The sequence below is a fragment of the Triticum urartu genome, chromosome 7 (assembly GCF_003073215.2).
Source record: "Triticum urartu cultivar G1812 chromosome 7, Tu2.1, whole genome shotgun sequence".
NCBI lineage: Eukaryota > Viridiplantae > Streptophyta > Magnoliopsida > Poales > Poaceae > Triticum > Triticum urartu.
The window spans coordinates 48,367,974-48,392,935 of NC_053028.1; the positions used below are offsets into that span (position 1 = coordinate 48,367,974).

The following is a 24,962-nucleotide window of genomic DNA, read 5'->3' on the forward strand; positions in this document are numbered from 1 at the left end:
TTCTAGGTTCTCTTCCGCCCAGCTATGGGACGTTCATCTCGAACTATCATATGCATGGCATGGATAAGAAGCTCACTGAATTGCATGGGATGCTCAAAGTGGCAGAGGAGGATATTAAGAAAGGCACGCAGCAAGTGTTGATGGTGTAGAAATCGGCTAAGTTCAAGAAGAGTTGGTCTAAGAAGAAGGCTAAGGCAAAGGGCACGGAGATCGTAACCTCCGCCGCTGAGCCAAAGTCTGGACCGGACTCAAAGACCATTTGCTATCATTGCAAGGAAACTGGTCACTGGAAGAGGAACTATAGCAAGTGGCTTGCAGAGCATGGAAAGAAGGCCGGGAATGCTGCTTCAGGCAAAGGTACACTTGTTGCATATGTTATAGACGTTTACCTTGCTGACATACCTAGTAGCTCTTGGGTATTTGATACTGGATCGGTTGTTCATATTTACAACTCGATGCAGGGGCTGGTAAGAACTAGCCGTGTGGCACAAGGGGAGATTGACATTAGGGTCGGCAACAAAGCAAGAGTTGCTGTGTTGGAGGTCGGCACGATGCAGCTCCAGCTTCCTTCTGGATATATTTTGGAATTGAATAATTGTTATTACATTCCTGCACTTAGTCGGAACATTATTTCTGCCTCATGATTGATGAGTCAGGGTTATGAATTCAATTTAAAGGACAATGGTTGTTCGATTTATTTGAATGGTATGTTCCACGGCTATGCACCAATTGTTGATGGGTTATTTATATTAAATCTAGAATAGGAACTGGTCTATAACGTGAATGTCAAGAGGAATAAGCTCAATGAGATAAATCTGACATACTTCTGGCATTGCCGGCTTGGACACATTAGTCTGAAACGCATGAAGAAGCTCCATGATGATGGACTCCTAACTTCGACCGACTTTGGGTCGTTCGAGACATGTGAATCATGCTTGCTCGGCAAGATGACTAAGTCTCCTTTCGCAAAGAGTTGCGAGAGGGCATCCGAGCTATTGGAACTAATACACAGTGATGTGTGTGGACCAATGAACACAACTGCTAGAGGTGGCTATCAGTACTTCATGACTTTTACCGATGACTTGAGTAGATATGGATATATCTATTTTATGAGGCACAAGTCAGAGACTTTGGAAAAGTTTAAAGAGTTTCAAAACGAGGTGGTGAATCAGCTCGGCAAGACTATAAAACTTCTACGATCTGATCGTGGAGGTGAGTACATGAGCCATGAGTTTGATGATCATCTAAAAAGCAGAGGTATAGTACCTCATCTCACACCTTCGGGTACGCCACAGAGAAATGGTGTATCAGAACGAAGGAATCGCAGCTTATTCGACATGGTTCGATCTATGATGAGCAAGTCGGATTTACCCTTGTCATTCTGGGGATACGCTCTAGAAACTGCAGCTTTCACACTTAAGAGGGTACCATCAAAATCCATAGACAAGACACCACATGAGATGTGGACCAGGAAGAGTCCCAGTTTGTCTTTTCTAAAGATTTGGGGTTGTGAAGCATTTGTCAAGAAACTTATGTCAGACAAGCTTACACCCAAGTCGGATAAATGCATATTCGTGGGATATCCGAGGGAAACCTTGGGACATAACTTCTACAGCTGGGAAGAGAACAAAGTGTTTGTTGCTTGGAACGGGGTTTTCCTTGAGAAAGAGTTTCTCAGTCGGGAGGCCAGTGGGAGGACGGTCCGACTCAAAGAAATTCAAGGACCTCTCTGGGACGGCTCGGCTCATGATGAGATCATACCGGAGTCAGTCAGGGAACCCGTAGTGGAAGCGGCACCGGAACCATGGAGGTCGGAAAGATTGCGCAGAGTGCATGATGTATTGTTGCTAGAAAGTGACGAGCCGGCAACATATGCGAAAGCGATGATGAGCCCAGATTCGAGTTAAAGTCCATGTATGAGAATCAAGTTTGGGACTTGGTTGATCCGCCGCCTGGCGTAACGGCCATTGGTTGCAAACGGGTCTTTAAGAAGAAAACCGATGTGGATGGAAATGTTCAGATCCACAAAGCTCGTCTTGTCGCTAAGGGTTGTGGACAAGTTCAAGGAATTGACTACGACGAGACTTACTCGCCGGTAGTGATACTGAAGTCGGTGAGGATCTTACTAGCTATAGATGCATATTTCGATTACAAGATATGGCAGATGGATGTCAAGACGGCTTTCCTTCACGGAAATTTATCCAAGGACATGTATATGATACAACCCGAGGGTTTTGTCGATCCGACTGGCACTAGTAAGGTATGCAAGCTCAAGAGATCCATTTATGGGTTGAGGCAAGCATCTCGGAGCTGGAACATTCGTTTTGACGAGGTCGTCACTGGTTTCGGCTTCATCAAAAGCGAAGAGGACTCTTGTTTATACAAGAAGTTAAGTGGGAGGTCGATAGTGTTTTTGATCTTGTATGTGGATGACATACTACTGATCGGAAATGATATTTTGATGCTGAACTCGGTCAAGGAGTCATTGAATGGCAAGTTTTCGATGAAGGACCTTGGTGAGGCAATGTACATTTTAGGCATTAAGATCTATAGAGATAGATCAAGGAGGCTGCTCGGCTTATGCCAGAGCACGCACATAGATAAAGTGTTGAAGCGGTTCAACATGAGTGAGGCAAAGAAAGGGTTCTTGCCACTCTCACATGGTATAAGGCTAAGCGAGACTCAGAGTCCTTCGACATTTGATGAGCGAAGTAGGATGAGTAGGATTCCATATGCCTCGGCAATCGGATCCATCATGTATGCCATGATATGTACGCGGCCCGATGTTGCTTTTGCAATAACCCTAACAAGTAGATACCAGGCCCACCCAGGTGAGAGTCACTGGGCAGCGGTAAATACTATTTTGAAGTAGCTGAAAAGGACTAAAGAGATGTTCCTAGTTTATGGAGGTGAGGAAGAGCTCATTGTCGGTGTCAAAACCGGCGGATCTCGGGTAGGGGGCCCTGAACTGTGCGTCTAGGCGGATGGTAACAGGAAACAAGGGACCCGATGTTTTTACCCAGGTTCGGGCCCTCTCAATGGAGGTAAAACCCTACTCCTGGTTGATTAATATTGATGATATGGGTAGTACAAGAGTAGATCTACCACGAGATCAGAGAGGCTAAACCCTAGAAGCTAGCCTATGGTTTGATTTTTGTTATTGTGTCCTATGGACTAAACCCTCCGTTTTATATAGACACCGGAGGGGGCTAGGGTTATACAGAGTCGGTTACAAGGAAGGAGATCTACATATCCATATTGCCAAACTTGCCTTCGACACCAAGGAGAGTCCCATCCGGACACGGGACGAAGTCTTCAATCTTGTATCTTCATAGTCCAACAGTCCGGCCAAATGTTATAGTCCGGCTGTCCGGATACCCCCTAATCCAGGACTCCCTCAGTAGCCCCCGAACCAGGCTTCAATGGCGATGAGTCCGGCGCACAGATTGTCTTCGGCATTGCAAGGCGGGTTCTTCTCCAAATCCCGAATACCTGTTAAATAGCGCCCGGCTTCTTGTAAATGCTGCGCCCCTTAGCTTCTACGCCCAATAATGGCCACCTTCCACGTGTCAAGCGAATGTGGAGAGCCAGGGTGTTTTTACATTTACCCCCTAGCTACGCAAATGAGTTGTCTATTAATGAGACGGGGATTCAGATCCAAACCGCACCATCCTCCCTTAGCGATCATTCATCGGAGCGCACCCGAAAGAAATCCATTCCATCATGGCCGATCGACGCAGCTCCTCTCGTTCCCCCAGCCCCAAGCCTGGAGATTGGGGGAGGTGTTTCGTCCCGCACAGCCAACTGGTGAAGTTTCAGACCCAGGGATTTCTCCCCCAGCGTATATGGTCCCGGTTCGAGCCGGGCTCGCCACCTACAATGGCGAAGAGCAAGAGGAGAGCTTTCCCAATCCCTCTAAGGGAGAGCGGGTATGCCTCGTCCCCTATTTGATAAGAGGACTCAGATTTCCAATTCATCCGTTTCTCCGGGGGCTCCTGGAGTTCTACGGCCTCCAGTTGCACAGCCTTACCCCTGCATCCATACTACATATCGCGGGCTACGTAGCCCTTTGCGACCTGTTTTTGGGTTGTGAGGCTCATTGCGCACTGTGGAAGAAGTTGTTCTGCCTTGTGCCCCGTTCTCAGAGGGGGTCAATATATCAAGTCGGCGGAGCCGAAGTATGGCGCATCGCCGGGACCGGATATCTATCCGGAACCCCGAAGAAGGCGTCCGAAGACTGGCCTTCAGAGTGGTTTTATATAGAAGACATCCCCCTTTCGGATCCTATTCGTATCGGCCTTCCTGAGTTCGACAATGCTCCATTAAGAAACGCTTGAGCTGGCGCCCACGGAGCCCCCAGGAAGAAGATGACGGAGACGTCCTTTACCTGATGAGCCGGATAAAGTTGCTGGCTCAATCCGGACTGACCATGATCGAAGTCATGGCAGTGTGAATTATGCTGGGGGTGCAGCCACTTCAATATAGAGGCCACCCCATGTGGGATTTCAACGGGGAGGATGACGCCACCCGCTGCGGCCGCAAGGGGCCGGACTCGACCGCTGCTCTAGCAAAAATCTTGTCTGATTTGTATAAGGGAGAAGAGGGGGAATTCCTCCTTGTCAATCCACAGGGTGGATTTTCTATGTATAATCCTCCGAGCTGGGTAAGTCAACACCTTTCATGTCCATCCATTCCCATATTCCCACAGTTAAGTATTTTACCTTGCGATTTCAATGCAGGAGCTGTGTAAGGCTATAAGGGAGATCAACAGCCTGCCTCCACAACCAGAGGATCCGGAGCGATCCCTCGACCCGGCCTCCCAAGAGGATCCGGACATATCTGTGGAACTAATTGATAGGGTGTTTTAACAATTAAGCAGCGACAAGGCTGAAAGTGCAACTATCCCTAGGTGGTTTTGGTAATTCATAACAACATATAGCTCATTGAGCTAATACTATTCCAAGATAATTATTTCAGGAAAGCTCAATGATTGGTATGGCATGGATGTGAAACTGGAACCCTCAAAATGCTAAGGACAATGGATTGGCTCAAGCTCAAAAGCTCAAGACTCTTCATTTTATATTTTAATGATCCAAGATCACATTGAGTCCATAGGAAAAGCCAATACTATTAAGGAGGGATGAGGTGTTGCTTAATGAGCCTCTTGCTTCATGTGCTTAGTGATATGCTCCAAAAACCCTCAACTACTTTCCCATATCCACATATGACCTAAACTCTAAGCCAAACTCGGTCCTACCGATTCTTCCTATCCGGCGCCACCGAGTTTCACTTGTCGTTAGCCACTGCCAAACCCTAGCAATTCGGTTCTACCGATAAGGATCTGTGTCACGACCGGTTTTCCAATAAAAAAAAATATTTATTGAGAAACCAATCTTTTGTGTCCAGTATGGAAAAAATTCTCCTTACTGGTGGACAATTTCTTGATACAATAAGCCAGTAGCATAAAATATATTACAGGGTCGAGCTACAGTTGCTCAACCAAATTATTACAAGCACGCCAATAATTATACATAAAGGCGGACATGACACAGTGGTGTGGAGGCATACTACTGACTCGAGGATAGGGCGGTGGTGGAAAAATACAGCGGGGAGTGAGATACATGACTCTAAAACTGGCATCTCATCGAGCGTCAAGGTCAGGCTCAATGAATTTATTTGGTAGCGGAAGCGGATATAATATAGTGACCAAATCCAGGGTCGCACGAGACTAACTGGGATTCCTCTAGGCGTCGGACTCGCTATCGAACTCTTCATCCATGAGATCGCCTTCGTCAGCATCTGGCCAAATCAACAAGCCAGTGAGTACTTTGAAAATACTCAGAAGACAGTTCGGACGTAAGATATAACAAATGCATGCATGAATGCGTCACGATTAATTCACCAATGTATATTCAAAAATTGGCATAACGAAGTAAGTAAAAAGGGAAACGGCGGTAATCCGCCTGAAATCCCAACAAAACATAAATGAAAACCGATCGGGTGTCTGAAGCGACGCCTCGAAAGGTGAACAAATAAATAGAAGGAACTTTAAAAGAAATGCCACATCGGACGTCTAAGCGACATCACGGAAAGGGCTTTAAAAGAAATGCCACAGTCGGACGTCTGAGCGACATCACATAAAGGGCTTTAAAAGAAATGCCACAGTCGGACGTCTGAGCGACATCACATAAAGGGCTTTAAAAGAAATGCCACAGTCGGACGTCTAAGCGACATCACGGAAAGGGCTTTAAAAGAAATGCCACAGTCGGACGTCTAAGCGACATCACAGAAAGGGCTTTTAAAGGAAATGCCACAGTCGGACGTCTGAGCGACATCACAGAAAGGGTTTTTATTCACAAGTAAATAATACTCGTAATCAACATTCAATTCATGAAATTAAACGGGTTAGTCCATCCACAGGAATAATCATTTAGCCGAAATTAGCACTCATACGATTCACCGGAGTCTCTGTCATAAAAAATGGCACTTGTCAGGATAAGATGATACTGATCTTGGCCATAGAATAGATGATTCAAGGAGTATATGACTCTGCAGAGTTTGTACAAAAATTTCCCACAGCCAACGGATTTCTGTAGTCACGAAGGACTAGTTCCGTTTACGGTATTTCGGAAGAAACACAGCTAACCAGTACACACCCATCCTACCTCTCGATGCTAGGAATCACCCTAGACATCGTCCAAGAAAAACTTTTGAGACGGGGAGATCACAATCTCGAATGGCATGGGATCAAATTTATATACGCGCGCTCTAAGGGGTGCCCCCCTCTCGGTCCCAACCGGAAACACCCATGCCCCCTGACCGGGTGACTGGCTTTAATCCAGGGCCATGGAACCATCATCCCGGCCTCTCCTTTTGGTGTGTACCAGGAAAGCGGTTCACAACTTACTAAACCATATTCCTTGCGGAAAACATGTGGTAGTACAGGGAAGGAAATGGGAGGAACTGGACCGATACGGCTTGACACTGCAGTCACTTAGCCTGGCATAAGACTGGCATGCTACAACACTGCCATCTTACCCATCCTCATGCCAACACATGGCCATTCATATTCGCATCCATCCACTTATGGTTCATCGAACTCACTTACCTCGACAATGCATGGAAATAACGTTCATCGGTATGCTCATCAACATGCCATGAGACTAACTAAAATGCAAAACATGCCAAGACACTCATCATATCAAAAGTTCAAACATGCTTGCCTGGTTCGGAGTAGTCGGAGCCTAGCTCGGTGAAGTTCGCAGCTCCGTTTCCTCCTTCGGTATCTACGGTATAAAGAAATACATGCGCTATCGTAAATACCAAGAGGTGCACAGAAAGTTATACCAAATATTTTTCAAATAAATATGATAAAAAAACTAGACAAAATTTTGAAGAGGACAGAAAAAGAATCAATCAAAAATACTATTCTGTTTAAAAGTTATAAAGGTTTTTGTCCAGGGACTTATCTGTAATGAAACAGAAAGTTTCCAGGAGCTAGCTTATAAAAACAGAAAACGCTTCGGCAGAAACTACGCCAGCCCAGAGGGAAAGCGCATTTGGCAGAAGGCGTTTTCAGAAAACGCTTCGTTTAGAAAGGACAGAGAGGCTGACAACGGGTCCCACTTGTCATGTTTAAACTTTCAAATGGGAGGGACGAGGCTCGTCGGCGCCCGAGGGTTGCGGTGGTCGCCGGCGGCGATCCACGGCGAGGTAAGGGGATCGGAGATTATCAACGTGCTCACCGTGTCCTTCCGCAACGGTGGGTGGTGGTGTTGGTCGCCGGGGAGCACCACGTCGACGGCGGTCTCAACTCCGGCGGACGGTGGTTCGGGCGTGGATGGAGCTCGTCGGAGAGGACTGCAAAGGCCAAATTGATGAGGGGGTTAGAGTACTGGGTGTGAGAGAAGGCTACGGACGAGGTTTGGGCGCCGGAGGTGGCCTCACCGGAGTGAATCGAGCTGAAGGCCGAGGCGGAGCGAGGCGGCCGGAGTCGAGGAAGAAGGGCCCCTCGAGGCTCTTCTAGTTGCTGGTCGGGGTCCAGTGAGGTGCTGGAGGTGTGCAGGGGCGAGAGGGAGCTTGGGGGCGTTATATATAGCCGGCCCGAGGCGGTTGCCGTGAACGGGATAAGTCCGGCGAGCGATTACGGTGGCGCTGCGGTTGGGCAGTGGAATTAGGAGTTTGGGCATCGCCTAGGTGGAGTAGTGGTGCCATTCCAGGGTCCAGCTCAGCACGGAGGGGGTTTTACGGCCTGTCCCAACGAAACGGCCGTGCGGCACGTCGGCGGAAGGGAGCGCGCCCTGCGCGTGCCAGGCCACGGCGGCGGTGCTGCACGCGTGCGCTGGCAAGGGAGACGGCCACGCGGAGCTACCAGATGGCTTGGGCGGCGCTGAACGGCGTTCTGCCGTGGTGTGCCTTCTGTCGGCCGCCACGGGAGGTCCCGACGCCGCAGAAGACGCCGGCGAGGGCGGGCCAGCGCGCCACCGATGCCAGGAAGGCTCCACGCACGCGTGTGAAGCTCCGGACAAGAGGGAGGGGCTGCGAGCATCGAGCCAAGCGTACTGTGAGCTTGTGACTGAACTCTGAAGAAAACGACACTGTAAAACTGAATTTTACTGAACTTTACTGAAAATGCAAAGAACAGTGCAGCTCAGGTGTTCGACAGAATGCTTTTGGCATCTAGGGATTTTTCCTTGAGCTGAAATTTGGTGGAGTGGCTTTTCATTGCTCTAGTAGGCTGCATGATTTTTGGTGGAATTTTTGGAGGAGTGTAGATATGAATTTCACCAAATTTGGCAAATCTGGTCCAAACTTGCAGTGAGTGAAATTTGAAATTTTTGAAAAGAAGAAGAGTGGATCAAGATGGTTCTAGGTTGTGGGTACTAAAGACAATCCAGGGAAGTTGGTTTGGGACAAAAACTCAAAGGCAAAATGGCACTTGCTTTGAAAATCACTTAGGCTCAAAATAATTGGCAGAAATGTTTTGGGAGATGAAATAATTGAAATAAAATCCAAAAACTTGTTTGGACTTGATGAGACAGAGGATTTAAATTGCTCAAAGGTGGAGAGAGGGGTTTTGAGAAGATTTACTATAGGAGACATGGTAAAACCATGGGTGGTTTCAAAAAGAAAGAAGTCCCAAAACTCCTAGGGTTTCTTTATTTTAAAAGAAAATGAAAAAGTTTGAGAGGGTAACAACCAGAAGGAAAAGCTCCCAAAACTTCAACACTAAATTTGAAAGGGAAAAGAAAATCCTTGCCAATGGAAAGGAAGTTTTTAAGAGGAAGGATTTCTGGAAAAGAATTTTTTTTAAAAGCCCTCTTTTAAAAATCCAACAAAGTTTTAGATGAAAACCAAATTAAAATTTTGGAGTGTCACCTCGGTCCCACCGAGATGGGGTTGCAAACCTCTGTTTCCCTTTCGTAACTTTTTCGGTCCACCGAAAGAGCGAATCGGTCCCACCGAGATTGCAATGTAAACTCAGTGTTTCCCCTTTGTAACTTTTCGGTCTCACCGAGTTCCACTCGGTCTCACCGAAAGAGCAAATCGGTCCCACCGAGTTTGCCTGACCAACTCTCTGGTTAGCTAATTACCAAATTCGGTCTCACCGAGTTTGTGTAATCGGTCTCACCGAGATTACGTTATGCCCAAACCCTAACCGAATCGGTCCTACCGAGTTGCATGTCAGTCCCACCGAAATTCCTAACGGTCACTAGGTTTACTATTTCGGTCAGACCGAGTTTTCTGATTCGGTCCCACCGAGATTGGTAAATTGTGTGTAACGGTTGGATTTTGTGTGGAGGCTATATATACCCCTCCACCTCTTTCTCATTCAGTGAGAGAGCCATCAGAACACACACATCAGTCCAACTCATATGTTCTGAGAGAGAACCACCTACTCATGTGTTGAGACCAAGACATTCCATTCCTACCATATGAATCTTGATCTCTAGCCTTCCCAAGTTGCTTTCCACTCAAATCTTCTTTCCACCAAATCCAAATCCTATGAGAGAGAGTTGAGTGTTGGGGAGACTATCATTTGAAGCACAAGAGCAAGGAGTTCATTACCTACACATCATTTGTTACTTCTTGGAGAGTGGTGTCTCCTAGATTGGCTAGGTGTCACTTGGCAGCCTCCGACAAGATTGTGGAGTTGAACCAAGGAGTTTGTAAGGGCAAGGAGATCGCCTACTTCGTGAAGATCTACCGCTAGTGAGGCAAGTCCTTCGTGGGCGATGGCCATGGTGGGATAGACAAGGTTGCTTCTTCGTGGACCCTTTGTGGGTGGTTGCTTCTTCATGGACCCTTCGTGGGTGGAGCCGTGGACTCGCGCAACCGTTGCCTGGGTGGACCGTGGACTCGCGCAACCGTTACCCTTCGTGGGTTGAAGCCTCCATCAACGTGGATGTAGGATAGCACCACCTATCCGAACCACGAAAACATCCGTGTCTCCAATTGCGTTTGAATTCTCCAAACCCTTCCCTTTACATTCTTGCAAGTTGCATGCTTTACTTTCCGCTGCCAATATACTCTTTGCATGCTTGCTTGAATTGTGTGATGATTGCTTGACTTGTCCTACAATAGCTAAAATCTGCCAAGAACTAAAATTGGGAAAAGGTTAAGTTTTTATTTGGTCAAGTAGTCTAATCACGCCCCCTCTAGACATACTTTCGATCCTACAAGTGGTATCAGAGCTTTGGTCTCCATTTGCTTGATCTCCATAGCTTGGTGGTCATAGCCTTGGTTTCACAACCTAGGAGAGTATGGCGTCTAGCGAGGGAAATTATCACCGTAGAGGTCCTTACTTTGATGGTACTAATTTTGCTAGTTGGAAGCATAAAATGAAAATGCATATTCTTGGACATAACCCCACTGTTTGGGCTATTGTGTGTGTTGGTTTGCAAGGTGACTTCTTTGATGGGAGAGAACCAAACCGTGAAGCTACCGCGGAATGAGTTGAAGATGTTGCAATACAATGCTCAAGCTTGTGATATTCTCTTCAACGGATTGTGCCCCGAAGAATTCAACAAAATCAGCCGTCTTGAGAATGCAAAGGAAATTTGGGACACTTTGATTGATATGCACGAAGGTACCGACTCCGTCAAGGAATCCAAGTTGGATGTGCTTCAAAGTCAACTTGACAAGTTCGATGAAGGATGGTGAAGGTGCTGAAATGTACTCTAGGCTTGCTCTCATCACAAATGAGATTGCTGGCTTAGGAAGTGAAGAGATGACCGATAGATTCATCATCAAGAAGATCCTAAGAGCCTTGGATGGAAAATATGATACCGTGTGCACATTGATCCAAATGATGCCCAATTACAAAGATCTCAAGCCAACGGAAGTGATTGGAAGAATTGTTGCTCATGAGATGTCACTTAAGGATAAAGAGGAACTTCACAACAAATCAAGTGGTGCCTATAAAGCCTCATGTGAAGCCCCTACATCATCAAGTGAGAAACAAGACTTCAATGAAGAATTGAGCTTAATGGTGAAGAACTTCAACAAGTTCTACAAGAGTAGAAGCAAAGATAGAAGCTCCAAGTCAAGGTCCTACAATGACAAAAGATCTTCTAGTCGAGAGCGAAACGTTACAATTGTGGAAGACCCGGACACTATTCCAAGTACGGCTCCCTACAAGAGAAGAGAAGATTCTCCAAAAAGAAGAAGCAAGATCACCACCAAGAGAGAGAAGGAGTAGAGATGATCGTTATGAACGAAGATACTCACGGAGAAGCAAGGATTCGGAAAGGAAGGAAAAATCATCAAGGAGCTACACAAGACGAAGACATCAAGCTCATGTTGGTGAATGGGTATCCGGCTCCGACTCCGACAGCCACTCCGAGAGAAGTTATCACTCCGACTCCGAAGATACTCAAGATGAAGGTGTTGCCGTCTAGCACTTGTGTCAACCAACTCCTACGACATATTTGACTCACCAAATGAAGGAATTGGAAGATGCTTCATGGCTAAAGGCCCAAGGTATCACACCCCGAGTATGTTGATTTCAATAGTGATGAAGATGACTAGGTGATGATGATTTACTTGTTGACAACTCTAGTGATGAAAACTATGATGAAATTGCTATTAATCATGCTAATCAAGATAAAACGAATGAGATGATAAGAAGGAGATTGAGCATCTAACTAAAGAACTAAACACTCTTAAGTTAGCTCATGAAACTACCTGAAATCATCGAGAACTTTTAAAGAGCTCATGAGAAGCTACGCTTTGAAAGCTCAATCTTGAGCAAGAGCATGAGTTCTTAAAAGCAATCAATGATGATCTTCGCAAGAAAAGTTCTTCTTACATTGCCAACGTTTACTCTTACTTACATGCCACAAGTTAATCTAGCAACAAGAGTAAGAAAGATTCTTCCTAGTAGTAACAATATCATGCTAAAATCCAATATGGCTTCTAGTAGTTCTCTTGATTCCACTAATGATTCTCTTACCCAAGTTACACTTGAGCAGAAATAGCCTTTGAAGGGAATTATAGAAAAGGTGTACAAGAGCTTGCCGGATAAGCAAATTCGAGGAAATTGTACGCAAGCAAGGAAGACCGGAAGAATCAAGGATGTTGGTTTTGAACGAAAGTTCAATGCCAATGGAGTTGAGTGGGAAGAAGATCAATACCCCAAGACAAAGTTTGTCCTCAACAAGAGAGATCACTTCTTTCAAGGGGACACAAGCTCAAGATGATCTTCCACCACAAGACACACAAAAAGGCAAGGACAAGCTTCAAGAGGAGATTGATGCATTTGAAGAAGCTCTAAGACCTTAGCAAGTGGATTCCCAAGACTACATCAAGTTTCCACTTCATCAAGTACGACTACAACTCCAAGGATTCCCATCAAGATTGTGGATCCAAGAAGAAGAACTAGAGAGTTCTTGAGGGTGACTCCACCAACATACTTCACTCTTATCATTTTGGCAAGAACAAGTGCAATCAACTTCCACATCTTGCACTAGTTCAAGGAGTCACAAACCCTCTTGTTGGTAAGACAAGGGACAAGGTAACCTAAAATGCTTTCATGGACATCATCTTTGTGTGCATCACTCTATGTCTATGGATATCCTTGTTTGTTCCTTGTGGGACTAACCCATGTAGGTATTGAAAGTGCAACTCACTCAAATGGATAGCTCCAAGAGATCTACATCAACATTGAGCATCCACATCTTCAACATTCTACATGAAGTCATCATCGACAAAACCCAAGGTTAGTCCATCCCTCTTAGGGGGGATATCACATCTAGGGGGAGCTTTACTCTAAGACTTGAGCTAAAGCAACTCTAAGATGAACACAACAATGCTTTATGTAAAAGTGGTAACCCCACTTGAGCTTAAACGATGAGTATGACCTATGATCAAATGTTCTCACTTGACTCCTAAGTCAATATACTCATATATAGATGACCTAGTCATCGCAAATTGTTTGATAGATGCTAGAATTGTTTGTGCATGCTTTGCCACATATTTCTTTTGCCATCTTATTGTGTGAGCATGTTGGTTGCATATTTTACTCATTCGAGGACATCCACTTGTTGTTTTGATGTTTCGGCTTTATCTTCTTTTGCCAAGTGGATGGACAAGAATGCCTAAGAACCTCCTCTAGCTATCTATGCTTTTCTCGTCTCAAACTCTATTCATGCTGCATCACAAAATTTGATCAAGTCAGATTCGAACCACTCTGTGTGAGGAGCGCTCGGAGTCCCCGATTCGTCATAGACTTAAACTTCCAAAACCTCTTTATGATTCTCGGTCTGACCGATACTCCACTTTCGGTCCTACCGAGATCATTAAGTTGATCTAAGGTTTTCAATCTCGGTGCAACCGATTTGAACCTTTCGGTCACCGAGTTTCAGTAACTGCACGCAGTTATGAATCTCGGTGCCACCGAGTTGTTCAACTCGGTCACACCGACAGGGTCGGGCTATATATAGTCACGGGCAAAATTTGGAAATTTCTCCGAACCCCTTCGCCCGCGCGATAGCCTGCTCTGCCCCCGAGGTCTCCGGATCGTCTTCTCGCCGCCAGCAGCCTCCAGTCGCTGGTCTCCGTCGCCGTCAACGGGATTTCTGCCCCGCCGTTGCCGCCGTAGCAAGTCCCCGCCGAACTAGGGTATGGACTTGATCTTTGTGCTATTCCTCAATCTGATTCCTAGCACATTGTGATCACTATTGTTTCTGGCCACGTTTGATAAACTTCTATCCAGTCAAAACGCTCATAGATTAGGTTTGATTCGAAAATTCTAGGTTTAGGTTTCCGCCGAAACCATCTCGGACCCACCGAGTTGAAAAACTCGGTCCCACCGATTTGGCTTATGCCATTGCACAAGTAAAACTCGGTCTGACCGAGAATTACTATCGGTGTGACCGATTTTTGAACTCAGTGAAACCCTAGCAGTCTCGGTGCCACCGAACTGTGACTCGGTCCTACCGAGTTCACTAGTTTAGGTTCCAAAACTGCTTCGGTATCACCGAGTTTGAAAATCGGTAGATCCGAGATGATTTCAGTGGGAAACTAAAACTAAGTTTTTGGATCATTCTTTTTGCAAAAATCTCTGCATTTTGTGATGCTCATCCACTCTATCTCCTCTATAATCTATTCACAGGGTCAGCAGTCAGTTTGCAACATGTCAGACCAGAGTGACAGCCAAAACTTGTCAGAGCAGCAAGTGCAGTTGAGTGAGGGCACTAGCCCCTCAAGTTCCTCAGATGATGGCAGCAGGAGCACACCCAGCAACCTGCCTAAAGCTGCCACGAGACAAAGGAAGAAGAAAACCTCAGATTCTGAAGATGAGGACTATGTGGCAGAGGAAGAGGCCACCTCCAAGAGAGTTGAGCCAGCTCAAGGCTCAAAGCCAGGCCTGAAAATCAAGAGGCCAGCAGGCAGGCAGCCCATGTCAAAGGCTAGAGCCTCAACTGAGAAGCCTGCTCCCATTGAGCCCGTTGCAGCTGAGGGCAAGAAGAGGAAAGAAAGAGTGAAGAAGACTGTAGCGAGTGCTTGGGAAGGCCTCCATCATGGTAGAAGAGGAGGAGGAAGAAGAGGCAGCTGCACCAGCGCCCAAGGCAGCCAAACTTATGGGAGATGCCATAAGGTCAGGGGGAGCTGCATCCAAGCCCAAGGAAGCACCTAAGGCTGCATCTAAGCCTAAGAGTGCACCAAAGAGAAACACAAGAAGCATCCAGCCACTGAGAAGAACAAGGCCCCAGTGCCTGAAGCTTGCAGAGGAAGAGAAGAGTGTCCTTCGGAAGCTCAAGCCCAAGATCCCAGACCACAACGATGCTCATCCTGTGGCTGAGGATATGAAGCTCAGGAGAGACTCAGGGCTCAGGAAGTGGAGAGAAGCAGATCCATATGCTTCTAGGAGAAGGACTGCAGTGGACTACATTTCATACCAAGGAGCAAGATTTCTATGAGACAGTGCTACTTGACAAGAAGCCAATTGTATGTGACATGAGATGGGTCGACTGGACCTATATCAAGGACAATGAAGAGTACTACCCAGGAGTTCAGGACAGCTTCAAGCCGTGTGGAGTAGAGGACTTTGTTGGGCAAAAGCTCATAAAGTGGAACGAGGAACTCATCATGCAGTTCTACTCCACAGCTCATTTTTATCCAGATGGGAGGATTACATGGATGTCTGAGGGTACGAGGTACCACTCTACTGTTGAGGAATGGGCGAAGCTGATCAATGCCCCAGAGGAGCAAGCAGATGACTTGGACATTTATGCCAAGAAAAAGATGGACCACAACTCCATGTCCAACATGTACAAGGAGATTCCGAATGAAGCACTTGGCACGTTCAAGTTTGGCTCAGTGCATTATCTGCTCTTAGGATTGCCTACGATCAACTGGATCCTTAGGCACACCCTTCTGCCCAAAGTCTGGAGATCACAAGATGATCAGAGGTCACGCGATCAATTTGCTTCATGTTTTTGACGTGCCTCAAAAATTCAAAGTCATGAGCCTCATAGTGGAAACGATCAAAAGGACTGCGGCAGATCAGAAGAGGAGCTGTGGATATGCCCCTCAGATTCAGGAGCTCATCAACTCCAAGATGGGCACGGGCGTATATTTGTTGGATAAGGAACACCTGCCCATCCGTCCAGATTTCGAGAACAATGAAGTTGTGATGACAGAGAATGAACCATCATCTGCCCATGCACAAGCTCAGAAGGAGAAGGCGAAGAAGGAGAAAGCTGCCAGGATGCCTACTCAAGCGGAGGCATCTGATTACTTCCTGAAAACCAAACAAGAGCAGCTCAGTTACTTGATTGCGTCCACCCTGCGGATTGAGCAGAGTATAGCCACCCTGACTCAGAACCAGGCGAGCTTAGAGAGGATCATGGAACAAGATTCTATGACTTGGACATCAAGGTGACAGAGATACAGACTGCCGTGGAGCAGCTCCAGGAAACATGAATGAGAGGAGAGGCAGGACCACGACTCATGCTTTTGCGAGGGTGCCACGAGGTCCGAGGTCGTCTGCACTGCCAGTTGCTGACACCAGAGCTACAACGTCTGCACCAGCCACAGCCTCAGTTCCACCAGCTCCAGCATCCACTTCAGCCTCGACTCCGACCACGTCTACCGAAGGCTTCGTCCTTGGAGTGCTCCGGACTCCACCACCACCTGAAGATCAAGCCTGAGCGTCGATCTAGTGCTATGCATTTTCTAGGAACTTTTTGGTAACTTGTTGCCAAAGGGGGAGAAGATGTATAGATCATAGGCTTCGAGAGAGAGAGTGTTGCTTTTCTCTCTTGTTTTATTTGGTGGTTTCTTCGAACTTTGTTTGCTTGTGTGTGAGATACTACGTCCTTATGCTTGTGAGACATCGATGATCATGTGTTTGATCATAAGCTACACTTAATGTTTGCTTAATGCTTGCTTAAATATTATCATTCTATCTATCATTTGTGATCATTCACTATTCTTGGTGATGAGTGCATGTATTTCAATCTTATCATTTTGAGCGCTCCACCAAGATGTATGTGACATGGAAGAGTAACCCATGACTCTAACTCCTGTGCATTTGCAGTCCAAAGCAAATTTTAAATATGCACAAATTTAGGGGGAGCTCTTACTTATCACATACTTCTCAAAGCGACGATATATTTCATGCTTATTATCTTTTGTCGAAGCTTTGATCTATATGTTGTCATCAATTACCAAAAAGGGGGAGATTGAAAGTGCAACTATCCCTAGGTGGTTTTGGTAATTCATAACAACATATAGCTCATTGAGCTAATACTATTCCAAGATAATTATTTCAGGAAAGCTCAATGATTGGCATGGCATGGATGTGAAAGTGGAACCCTCAAAATGCTAAGGACAATGGATTGGCTCCAGCTCAAAAGCTCAAGACTCTTCATTTTATATTTTAGTGATCCAAGATCACACTGAGTCCATAGGAAAAGCCAATACTATTAAGGAGGGATGAGGTGTTGCTTAATGAGCCTCTTGCTTCATGTGCTTAGTGATATGCTCCAAAAACCCTCAACTACTTTCCCATATCCACATATGACCTAAACTCTAAGCCAAACTCGGTCCTACCGATTCTTCCTATCCGGCGCCACCGAGTTTCACTTGTCATTAGCCACCGCCAAACCCTAGCAATTCGGTTCTACCGATAAGGATCTCGGTCCCACCAAGATGGGGTTGCAAACTCTCTGTTTCCCTTTCGTAACTTTTCGGTCCCACCGAAAGAGCGAATCGGTCCCACCGAGATTGCAATGTAAACTCAGTGTTTCCCCTTTGTAACTTTTCGGTCTCACCGAGGTCCACTCGGTCTCACCGAAAGAGCAAATCGGTCCCATCGAGTTTGCCTGACCAACTCTCTGGTTAGCTAATTACCAAATTCGGTCTCGCCAAGTTTGTGTAATCGGTCTCACCGAGATTACGTTATGCCAAAACCCTAACTGAATCGGTCCTACCGAGTTGCATGTCAGTCCCACCGAAATTCCTAACGGTCACTAGGTTTACTATTTCGGTCAGACCGAGTTTTCTGATTCGGTCCCACCGAGATTGGTAAATTGTGTGTAACGGTTGGATTTTGTGTGGAGGCTATATATACCCCTCCACCTCATATGTTCTGAGAGAGAACCACCTACTCATGTGTTGAGACCAAGACATTCCATTCCTACCATATGAATCTTGATCTCTAGCCTTCCCAAGTTGCTTTCCACTCAAAATCTTCTTTCCACCAAAGCCAAATCCTATGAGAGAGAGTTGAGTGTTGGGGAGACTATCATTTGAAGCACAAGAGCAAGGAGTTCATTACCTACACACCATTTGTTACTTCTTGGTGAGTGGTGTCTCCTATATTGGCTAGGTGTCACTTGGGAGCCTCCGACAAGATTGTGGAGTTGAACCAAGGAGTTTGTAAGGGCAAGGAGATCGCCTACTTCGTGAAGATCTACCGCTAGTGAGGCAAGTCCTTCCTGGGCGATGGCCATGGTGGGATACACAAGGTTGCTTCTTCGTGGACCCTTTGTGGGTGGTTGCTTCTTCGTGGACCCTTCGTGGGTGGAGCCCTTCGTGGACTCGCACAACCGTTGCCCTTGGGTGGAGCCCTGTGTGGACTCGCGCAACCGTTACCCTTCGTGGGTTGAAGTCTCCATCAACGTGGATGTAGGATAGCACCACCTATCCGAACCACGGGAAAAACATCCGTGTCTCCAATAGCGTTTGAATTCTCCAAACCCTTCCCTTTATATTCTTGCAAGTTGCATGCTTTACTTTCCGCTGCCCATAAACTCTTTGCATGCTTGCTTGAATTGTGTGATGATTGCTTGACTTGTCCTAAAATAGCTAAAATCTGCCAAGAACTAAAATTGGGAAAAGGTTAAGTTTTTATTTGGTCAAGTAGTCTAATCACCCCCCCTCTAGACATACTTTCCATCCTACAGAGGCCTTGGTGGCCATTATGGCCGATTACCCTGGGCTTCTCCCAGCTTCGCAGGTAACTGAGACCAAAGTCCCAACATTTTGAAAAGGATTCATCCTTGTGCACTTTGCTTACCGTATACCAACGGTGTTTTACAGGGGAGGCCCTCAGGACGTCATGCTGAGCCCGCGGCGACTAGCCAGCAAGGGGCTGCGAGGCCGGGCAGGCTGAAAAGAAATGCAGTCCGGACTGAGACACTGGCGCAGCGATATGGCGCGCCACCTCACTCCATGGTATCATTTTTAAAGGCATATTAACGCTCGTGCTTTCTTAGGAAGAAGAACGCTCGCAAGACTATATCCGGAGAGGTCGCCAATAATGCCTCCACCAGTCAGGCTCCAAGGCTGGACCCGAAAGCGGGAGCGAATACGAGGCGCATGCCGGATGCTCCTCCGACAGAGGATGCAGACAGAATGTCCGCCACAATTTCTGAGGTGGAGAGCGCCATGAACCACAGGCGTCGCCAAGCCGTTCTCCGTGACGCTTGTTTCTCCCAGGAGGCATTTGACGCCTTTAATTCGCGAGACACGTACCTCCGTGCTGCTCAGAATGGTCTAGCCAGAGCCACGGACGAATATGTAAAGGATATACAGGTGAGAGAATTTGATGATTATATATAGTAGTAGCCCCTGAGACTTGAAACAGTTAGAATAATTGATTTAAGGATCATTTGTTATGCAGGTTCTTATAGAAAAGAATACCCAATTGTCCCATGAGCTTGAAGAGTGTAAGGCCCAACTTCAGGCCGCACTGGCCGCCGAAGAGAAGTCCAAGAAGACCCCCTCTGGTAACACATATTTAAAATGATAGATACCGTATAGAGTGCGGCATATGTTCACATCTGAGAACAAATATTGCAGATGACGCCGGAGGAAATCCGGATGAGAAACATCTCTTACGCCGGCTAAAGGCAGGCGAGAGCGTGCTTACGAGGGTTAGGCAGGAGAAAAATAACCTCCAGGATGCCAACACCCAGCTGGGCGTGGAACTGAAGGACGTTCATGCCCAACTGTCGGACTCCGTGAAGGAGAATCAGCGGCTTCGACGCGGCATTTTCAGTAAGTGCTTGAACGAACTTGTTAAAAAGAGTTCGGCGAAGAAGCCTGCTAACAGAGTTATGCCTGTAGGTGTGCTGACTGGTCGTCCCGCAGATGAGATGCCCGGGTCTGCAGGTGATCTTCTACCAGAGTTGTCGCAACTTCACGAACGAGTTCGGCAGGTGATGCGAGGTGTTGCCCAGGCCTTATGGCCATCCGACTCCCTGCCTGAAGGTCTTCGAGAGCTTGCGGAGAAGCTTAAGGGAGCGCGTCGGCGCTTCTGATTATGGAAGATATCGGCCCTCCATCAAGGTGCCAGGGAAGCTTGGGCCATGGTGAAGACACAGTATACCAAGGCTGACCCAAATCACATGGCCGAGGTCGGACCTGTGGGGCCTGATTGGAAAGAGATCTCCGTGAGCTTAGTGTACGGGCAAGTAGAATTGGCCGCAAAGTATTCCCAATAGGACTGTAGACTAGACAGCTTGTTGGATGGTATAGAAGAGGAATTTAACCAGTCAAATTGACTATGTAATTAAATTGACATGTATAATGCCTTCTAGCCGGATTTTAGATCATTTGTCATGGCGGACCTTTCCGCTTCAACCTCGGGACCCGATAGTCCGGAGTGTATCCGAATACCCTCTCGGTTATGTCAGAACCGGGGCATGCATGGAAACCAGGCGTAGGGGTCATTAGTGATTGAACAGACAAGTGCCCAACTAGTTATGTTATATTACATGGTTAGTAAGAAACATCTTCCAGGGAGAATAGTTCCGTTAGGGGTTCCTTTCCCTGGGTTCGCATGCCCTAAAGTGCACGTCCGGACTGTGAAAAGAGAAGCAGAAAAGAGCATCTGGGGGCACATATATAAATAAGTAAAAAATCATCTTTTGTTCACCGACCGAATATTCCCTTAAGAACACTAGCTTTCGGCTTCACCCAGTCTGAGGTACACATCCGGCTGACCCGGCAGTAACAATCGCAGAGGTGCTCCCCTTATGCCCTAGCCGAATTAAAGGGAACGTAGGGCATAAATACAAGAGCAAGGCAACCCGGCTTAGCCAAAACTTAAGTCATATCGATGCATACAATGGTGAATAAAAGGTACATGCGGAAGAATGACACATGTGCTCGGCATGAAGCCCGTATAGATAAATAAGCTTCTGTGAGAGAAGCCCCCGGGTATAATGAGCGCGGATATCGCGTCCGTTGTGCGCAAATAAGGCACAAATTGGCCCTTAAAGGCTGTGAGAGAAAAGAAGGGGAGAAGGAGAGAAATAAAAGACAGATAGTAAAAAGTGGACAGAGGAAGGAGACGAACACAGAGTCCGGCGCTAGGCGTAGAATCTTCGGAGTCTGGCTGCGTTCCATGGGTTCGGCTCAAGTCGATTATCCGATGCATCCCGCAGACGGTATGCTCCACCAGTCATAACTTGGTCAATAATGAAGGGACCCTCCCATTTGGGCTTTAGTTTGTCCTTTTTCTTCTCTGGCAGACGTAGAACTAACTCGCCAACGTTATAGGTTTTGGCCCGTACTTCTCTGCTTTGGTATCTTCGAGCCTGCTATTGATAGAATGTGGAACGGGCTTTTGCCACGTCACGCTCCTCCTCCAGGGCGTCCAAACTATCCTGCCGATCGAGCTCGGCCTCTCTTTCTTCGTACATGCGCACTCGAGGTGAGTCATGAATTATGTCGCAGGCCAGATCCGCCTCTGCGTCGTATACCATAAAAAATGGTGTGTATCCGGTAGTGCAATTTGGCGTGGTCTGCAGCCCCCAGAGTACGGAGTCGAGCTCCTCTACCCAGTTCGTGTTAGATTCCTTTAGGGACCGCACTAGTCTGGGTTTGATGCTGCTCATGATAAGACCATTTGCTCGCTCGATTTGACCGTTAGTTTGTGGGTGATAGACGGAAGTATAATCGAGCTTGATGCCCATGTTTTTGCACCAGAGTTTTACCTCGTCGGCCGTGAAGTTCGTGCCGTTATCTGTGATGATGCTGTGGGGGACGCCATAACGGTGTAAAACCCCGGATATAAAGTCTATCACCGGCCGGATTCGGCCGTTTTAACAGGTTTGGCTTCTATCCATCTGGTGAATTTATCCACCATGACCAGCAAGTATTTCCTCTTGTGGGTTCCCCCTTTAAGGGGTCCAACCATGTCGAGCCCCCAGACCGCGAAGGGCCAGGTAATGGGGATTGTTTGGAGGGCGGTGGGTGGCATATGGCTTTGGTTTGCAAAAAGCTGGCAACCAACGCAACGTTGGACTAAGTCCTGAGCGTCTGCCCGGGCCGTCGGCCAATAAAACCTGTATGGAAGGCCTTGCTTACAAGGGCTCGGGCTGCAGCGTGGTGGCCTCCGAGTCTGGCATGAATTTCAGCCAGAAGCTTCCGCCCTTCCTCTTCGGAGATGCACCTTTGAAGGACTCCGGTGGTGCTTTTCTTATAAAGCTCTCCCTCATGGACCTTGTAGGCTTTAGATTGCCGCACTATGCAGCGTGCCTCATTTTGGTCCTCGGGGAGTTCTTGCCTAGTTAGGTAGGCCAAGAATGGTTCTGTCCATAGGGCGATGACGGCCATTATAACGTGGGCTGATGATGTTATTTCGGTGGCAGAGCCTCCGATTATGTCAGAGTGTTCGGTATCGGGCATTGCGGTTGGGTCCGGGCTGTTATTGCTGGGTTCCCCTTCCCATACCACGGATGGCTTGAACAGCCTCTCCAAAAAGATGTTGGGGGACTGCATCCCGTTTTGCACCGATGCGTGCGAGGACATCTGCCGCCTGATTGTTTTCCCAGGCTACATGGTGAAATTCGAGCCCCTCGAACCGAGCTGACATTTTTAGGACGGCGTTGCGATAGTCCGCCATTTTCGGATCCTTGGCATCAAAGTCTCCATTTATTTGGGATATTGCGAGGTTCGAATCCCCCCGCACCTCTAGGCATTGAATGCCCATGGATATTGCCATCCGGAGACCATGTAAAAGGGCCTCATATTCGGCTGGGTTGTTGGAGTCCGTATACATTATCTGGAGTATGTATTGAACTATATCTGTGGTTGGGGACATCAAAACGATGCTAGCCCCCAGACCAGCCAACATTTTGGAGCCGTCGAAGTGCATGATCCAGTTGGAATACGCGTCGTACTCTTTAGGGGCCAGTACTTGCGACTTAATGGCTCGCCGCGGCTTGTAAGTTATGTCGAATGGGAGGAGCTCAATGGCCCATTTGGCAATCCGGCCCGTGGCGTCGCGGTTGTTTATAATATCATTAAGTGGCAGTTCCGAGGCTACTATTATCGAACACTCTTGAAAGTAGTGTCGCAGATTCTGGTATGCCATGAATACCGCATATGCTATCTTTTGATAATGCAGGTACCGTGACTTGCAAGGAGTAAGGACAGTGGATACATAATAGACCGGCTTTTGAAGGGGGAATTTATGTCCGTCCGTTTCTCGTTCGACGAAGAGCACTACGCTCACAACTTGATGGGTTGCCGCAATGTATAATAGCATTGGTTCGCCAATGTTTGGCGCGGCCAGGACTGGGTTTGTTGCTAATATGGTTTTTATTTCTTCCAACCCGGCTGTGGCGGCATCCGTCCACTCAAAGTGTTCGGTGCGCCGTAGGAGGCGATAAATGGGTAATGCCTTTTCTCCCAGGCGGGAGACAAAGCGGCTTAGAGCCGCCACACATCCGGTTAATTTCTGGATTTGTTTGAGGTCTGTTGGGATATCCAACTATGACAGAGCTTGGATCTTGGCCAGATTTCCTTCAATTCCTCTGCCGGATACAATGAAGCCTAGGAGCTCTACGGCAGGCACGCCGAAAACGCATTTTTCCGGGTTGAGCTTGATGTCATATGTTCGGAGGTTATCGAATGTGAGTCTCAAGTCGTCTACTAGAGAGTCGACATGCTTGGTTTTGACGACCACATCATCTACGTATGCCTCCACTGTTTTGTCGATCTGGTTTGCCAGACATGTCCGAATCATGCGCTGATATGTTGCGCCGGCGTTTTTGAGCCCAAAGGGCATTGTGTTGAAGCAGAAGGGTCCGTATGGTGTGATGAATGCCGTTGCGGCTTGGTCGGGCTCCGCCATCTTAATTTGGTGGTAGCCGGAGTATGTGTCGAGGAAACACAATGAGTCGTGTCCTGCGGTAGCATCGATAATTTGATCGATGTGGGGGAGGGGGAAGGGATCCTTTGGGCAGGCCTTGTTGAGGTCCTTGAAATCGACGCACAGGCGCCAGGATTTAACCTTCTTTGGTACCATCACCAGGTTTGCTAGCCAGTCCGGGTGTTTTATTTCTCTAATGAATCCGGCCTCCAATAACTTGGCTAGTTCCTCTCCCATAGCTTGTCTCTTAGGTTCAGAGAAATGCCGAAGAGCCTGTTTGACCGGCTTGAATCCTTTTAGGATGTTGAGGCTGTGCTCGGCCAGCCTGCGTGGGATTCCTGGCATATCTGAGGGATGCCAGGCGAATATGTCCCAATTCTTGCGCAGGAAATCTCGTAGTCCACGGTGGGGCTTAACCGTGCCCCGATAGTGGCTATTTTTGTAGGGTCCATTGGATGGACTTGGATTTTGACTGTTTCATCCGCTGGTTTAAAGGAGGTAGACTTGGATCTCTTATCAAGTAGCACGTCGTCCCTATCCACCGTGGAGCGCAGCGCAGTCAGTTCCTCGGCCGTGAGGGCTTCGGATAATGCCTCGAGGGCCAATGCGGCTGTCTTGTTTTCGGCGCGGAGTGCTGTGTCCGGATCGCTAGCGAGAGTGATGATTCCGTTGGGCCCGGGCATTTTGAGCTTCATGTACCCGTAATGGGGTATGGCTTGGAAGATTGTGAATGCCTCCTGCCCTAGAAGGGCGTGGTATCTGCTATTGAACGGGGCAACTTGGAACGTAATCTCTTTGGACCTGTAATTCTCCGTCGTGCCGAACACCACATCTAGTGTGATTTTGC

At 47.4% G+C, this 24,962-nt stretch overlaps 1 protein-coding gene across 1 annotated transcript in view; it reads right to left on the bottom strand.

The window, feature by feature from the left end:
- Nucleotides 1-8,192: 8,192 nt before the first annotated feature.
- Nucleotides 8,193-24,962, bottom strand: part of LOC125518301 (putative disease resistance protein RGA3) — a 19,806-nt gene continuing 3,036 nt past the window's right edge. The window contains exon 2 of the mRNA XM_048683187.1: nucleotides 8,193-8,605. Coding sequence (XP_048539144.1) covers nucleotides 8,193-8,605 — 413 coding nt within the window. The remainder of the gene's footprint in view (nucleotides 8,606-24,962) is intronic.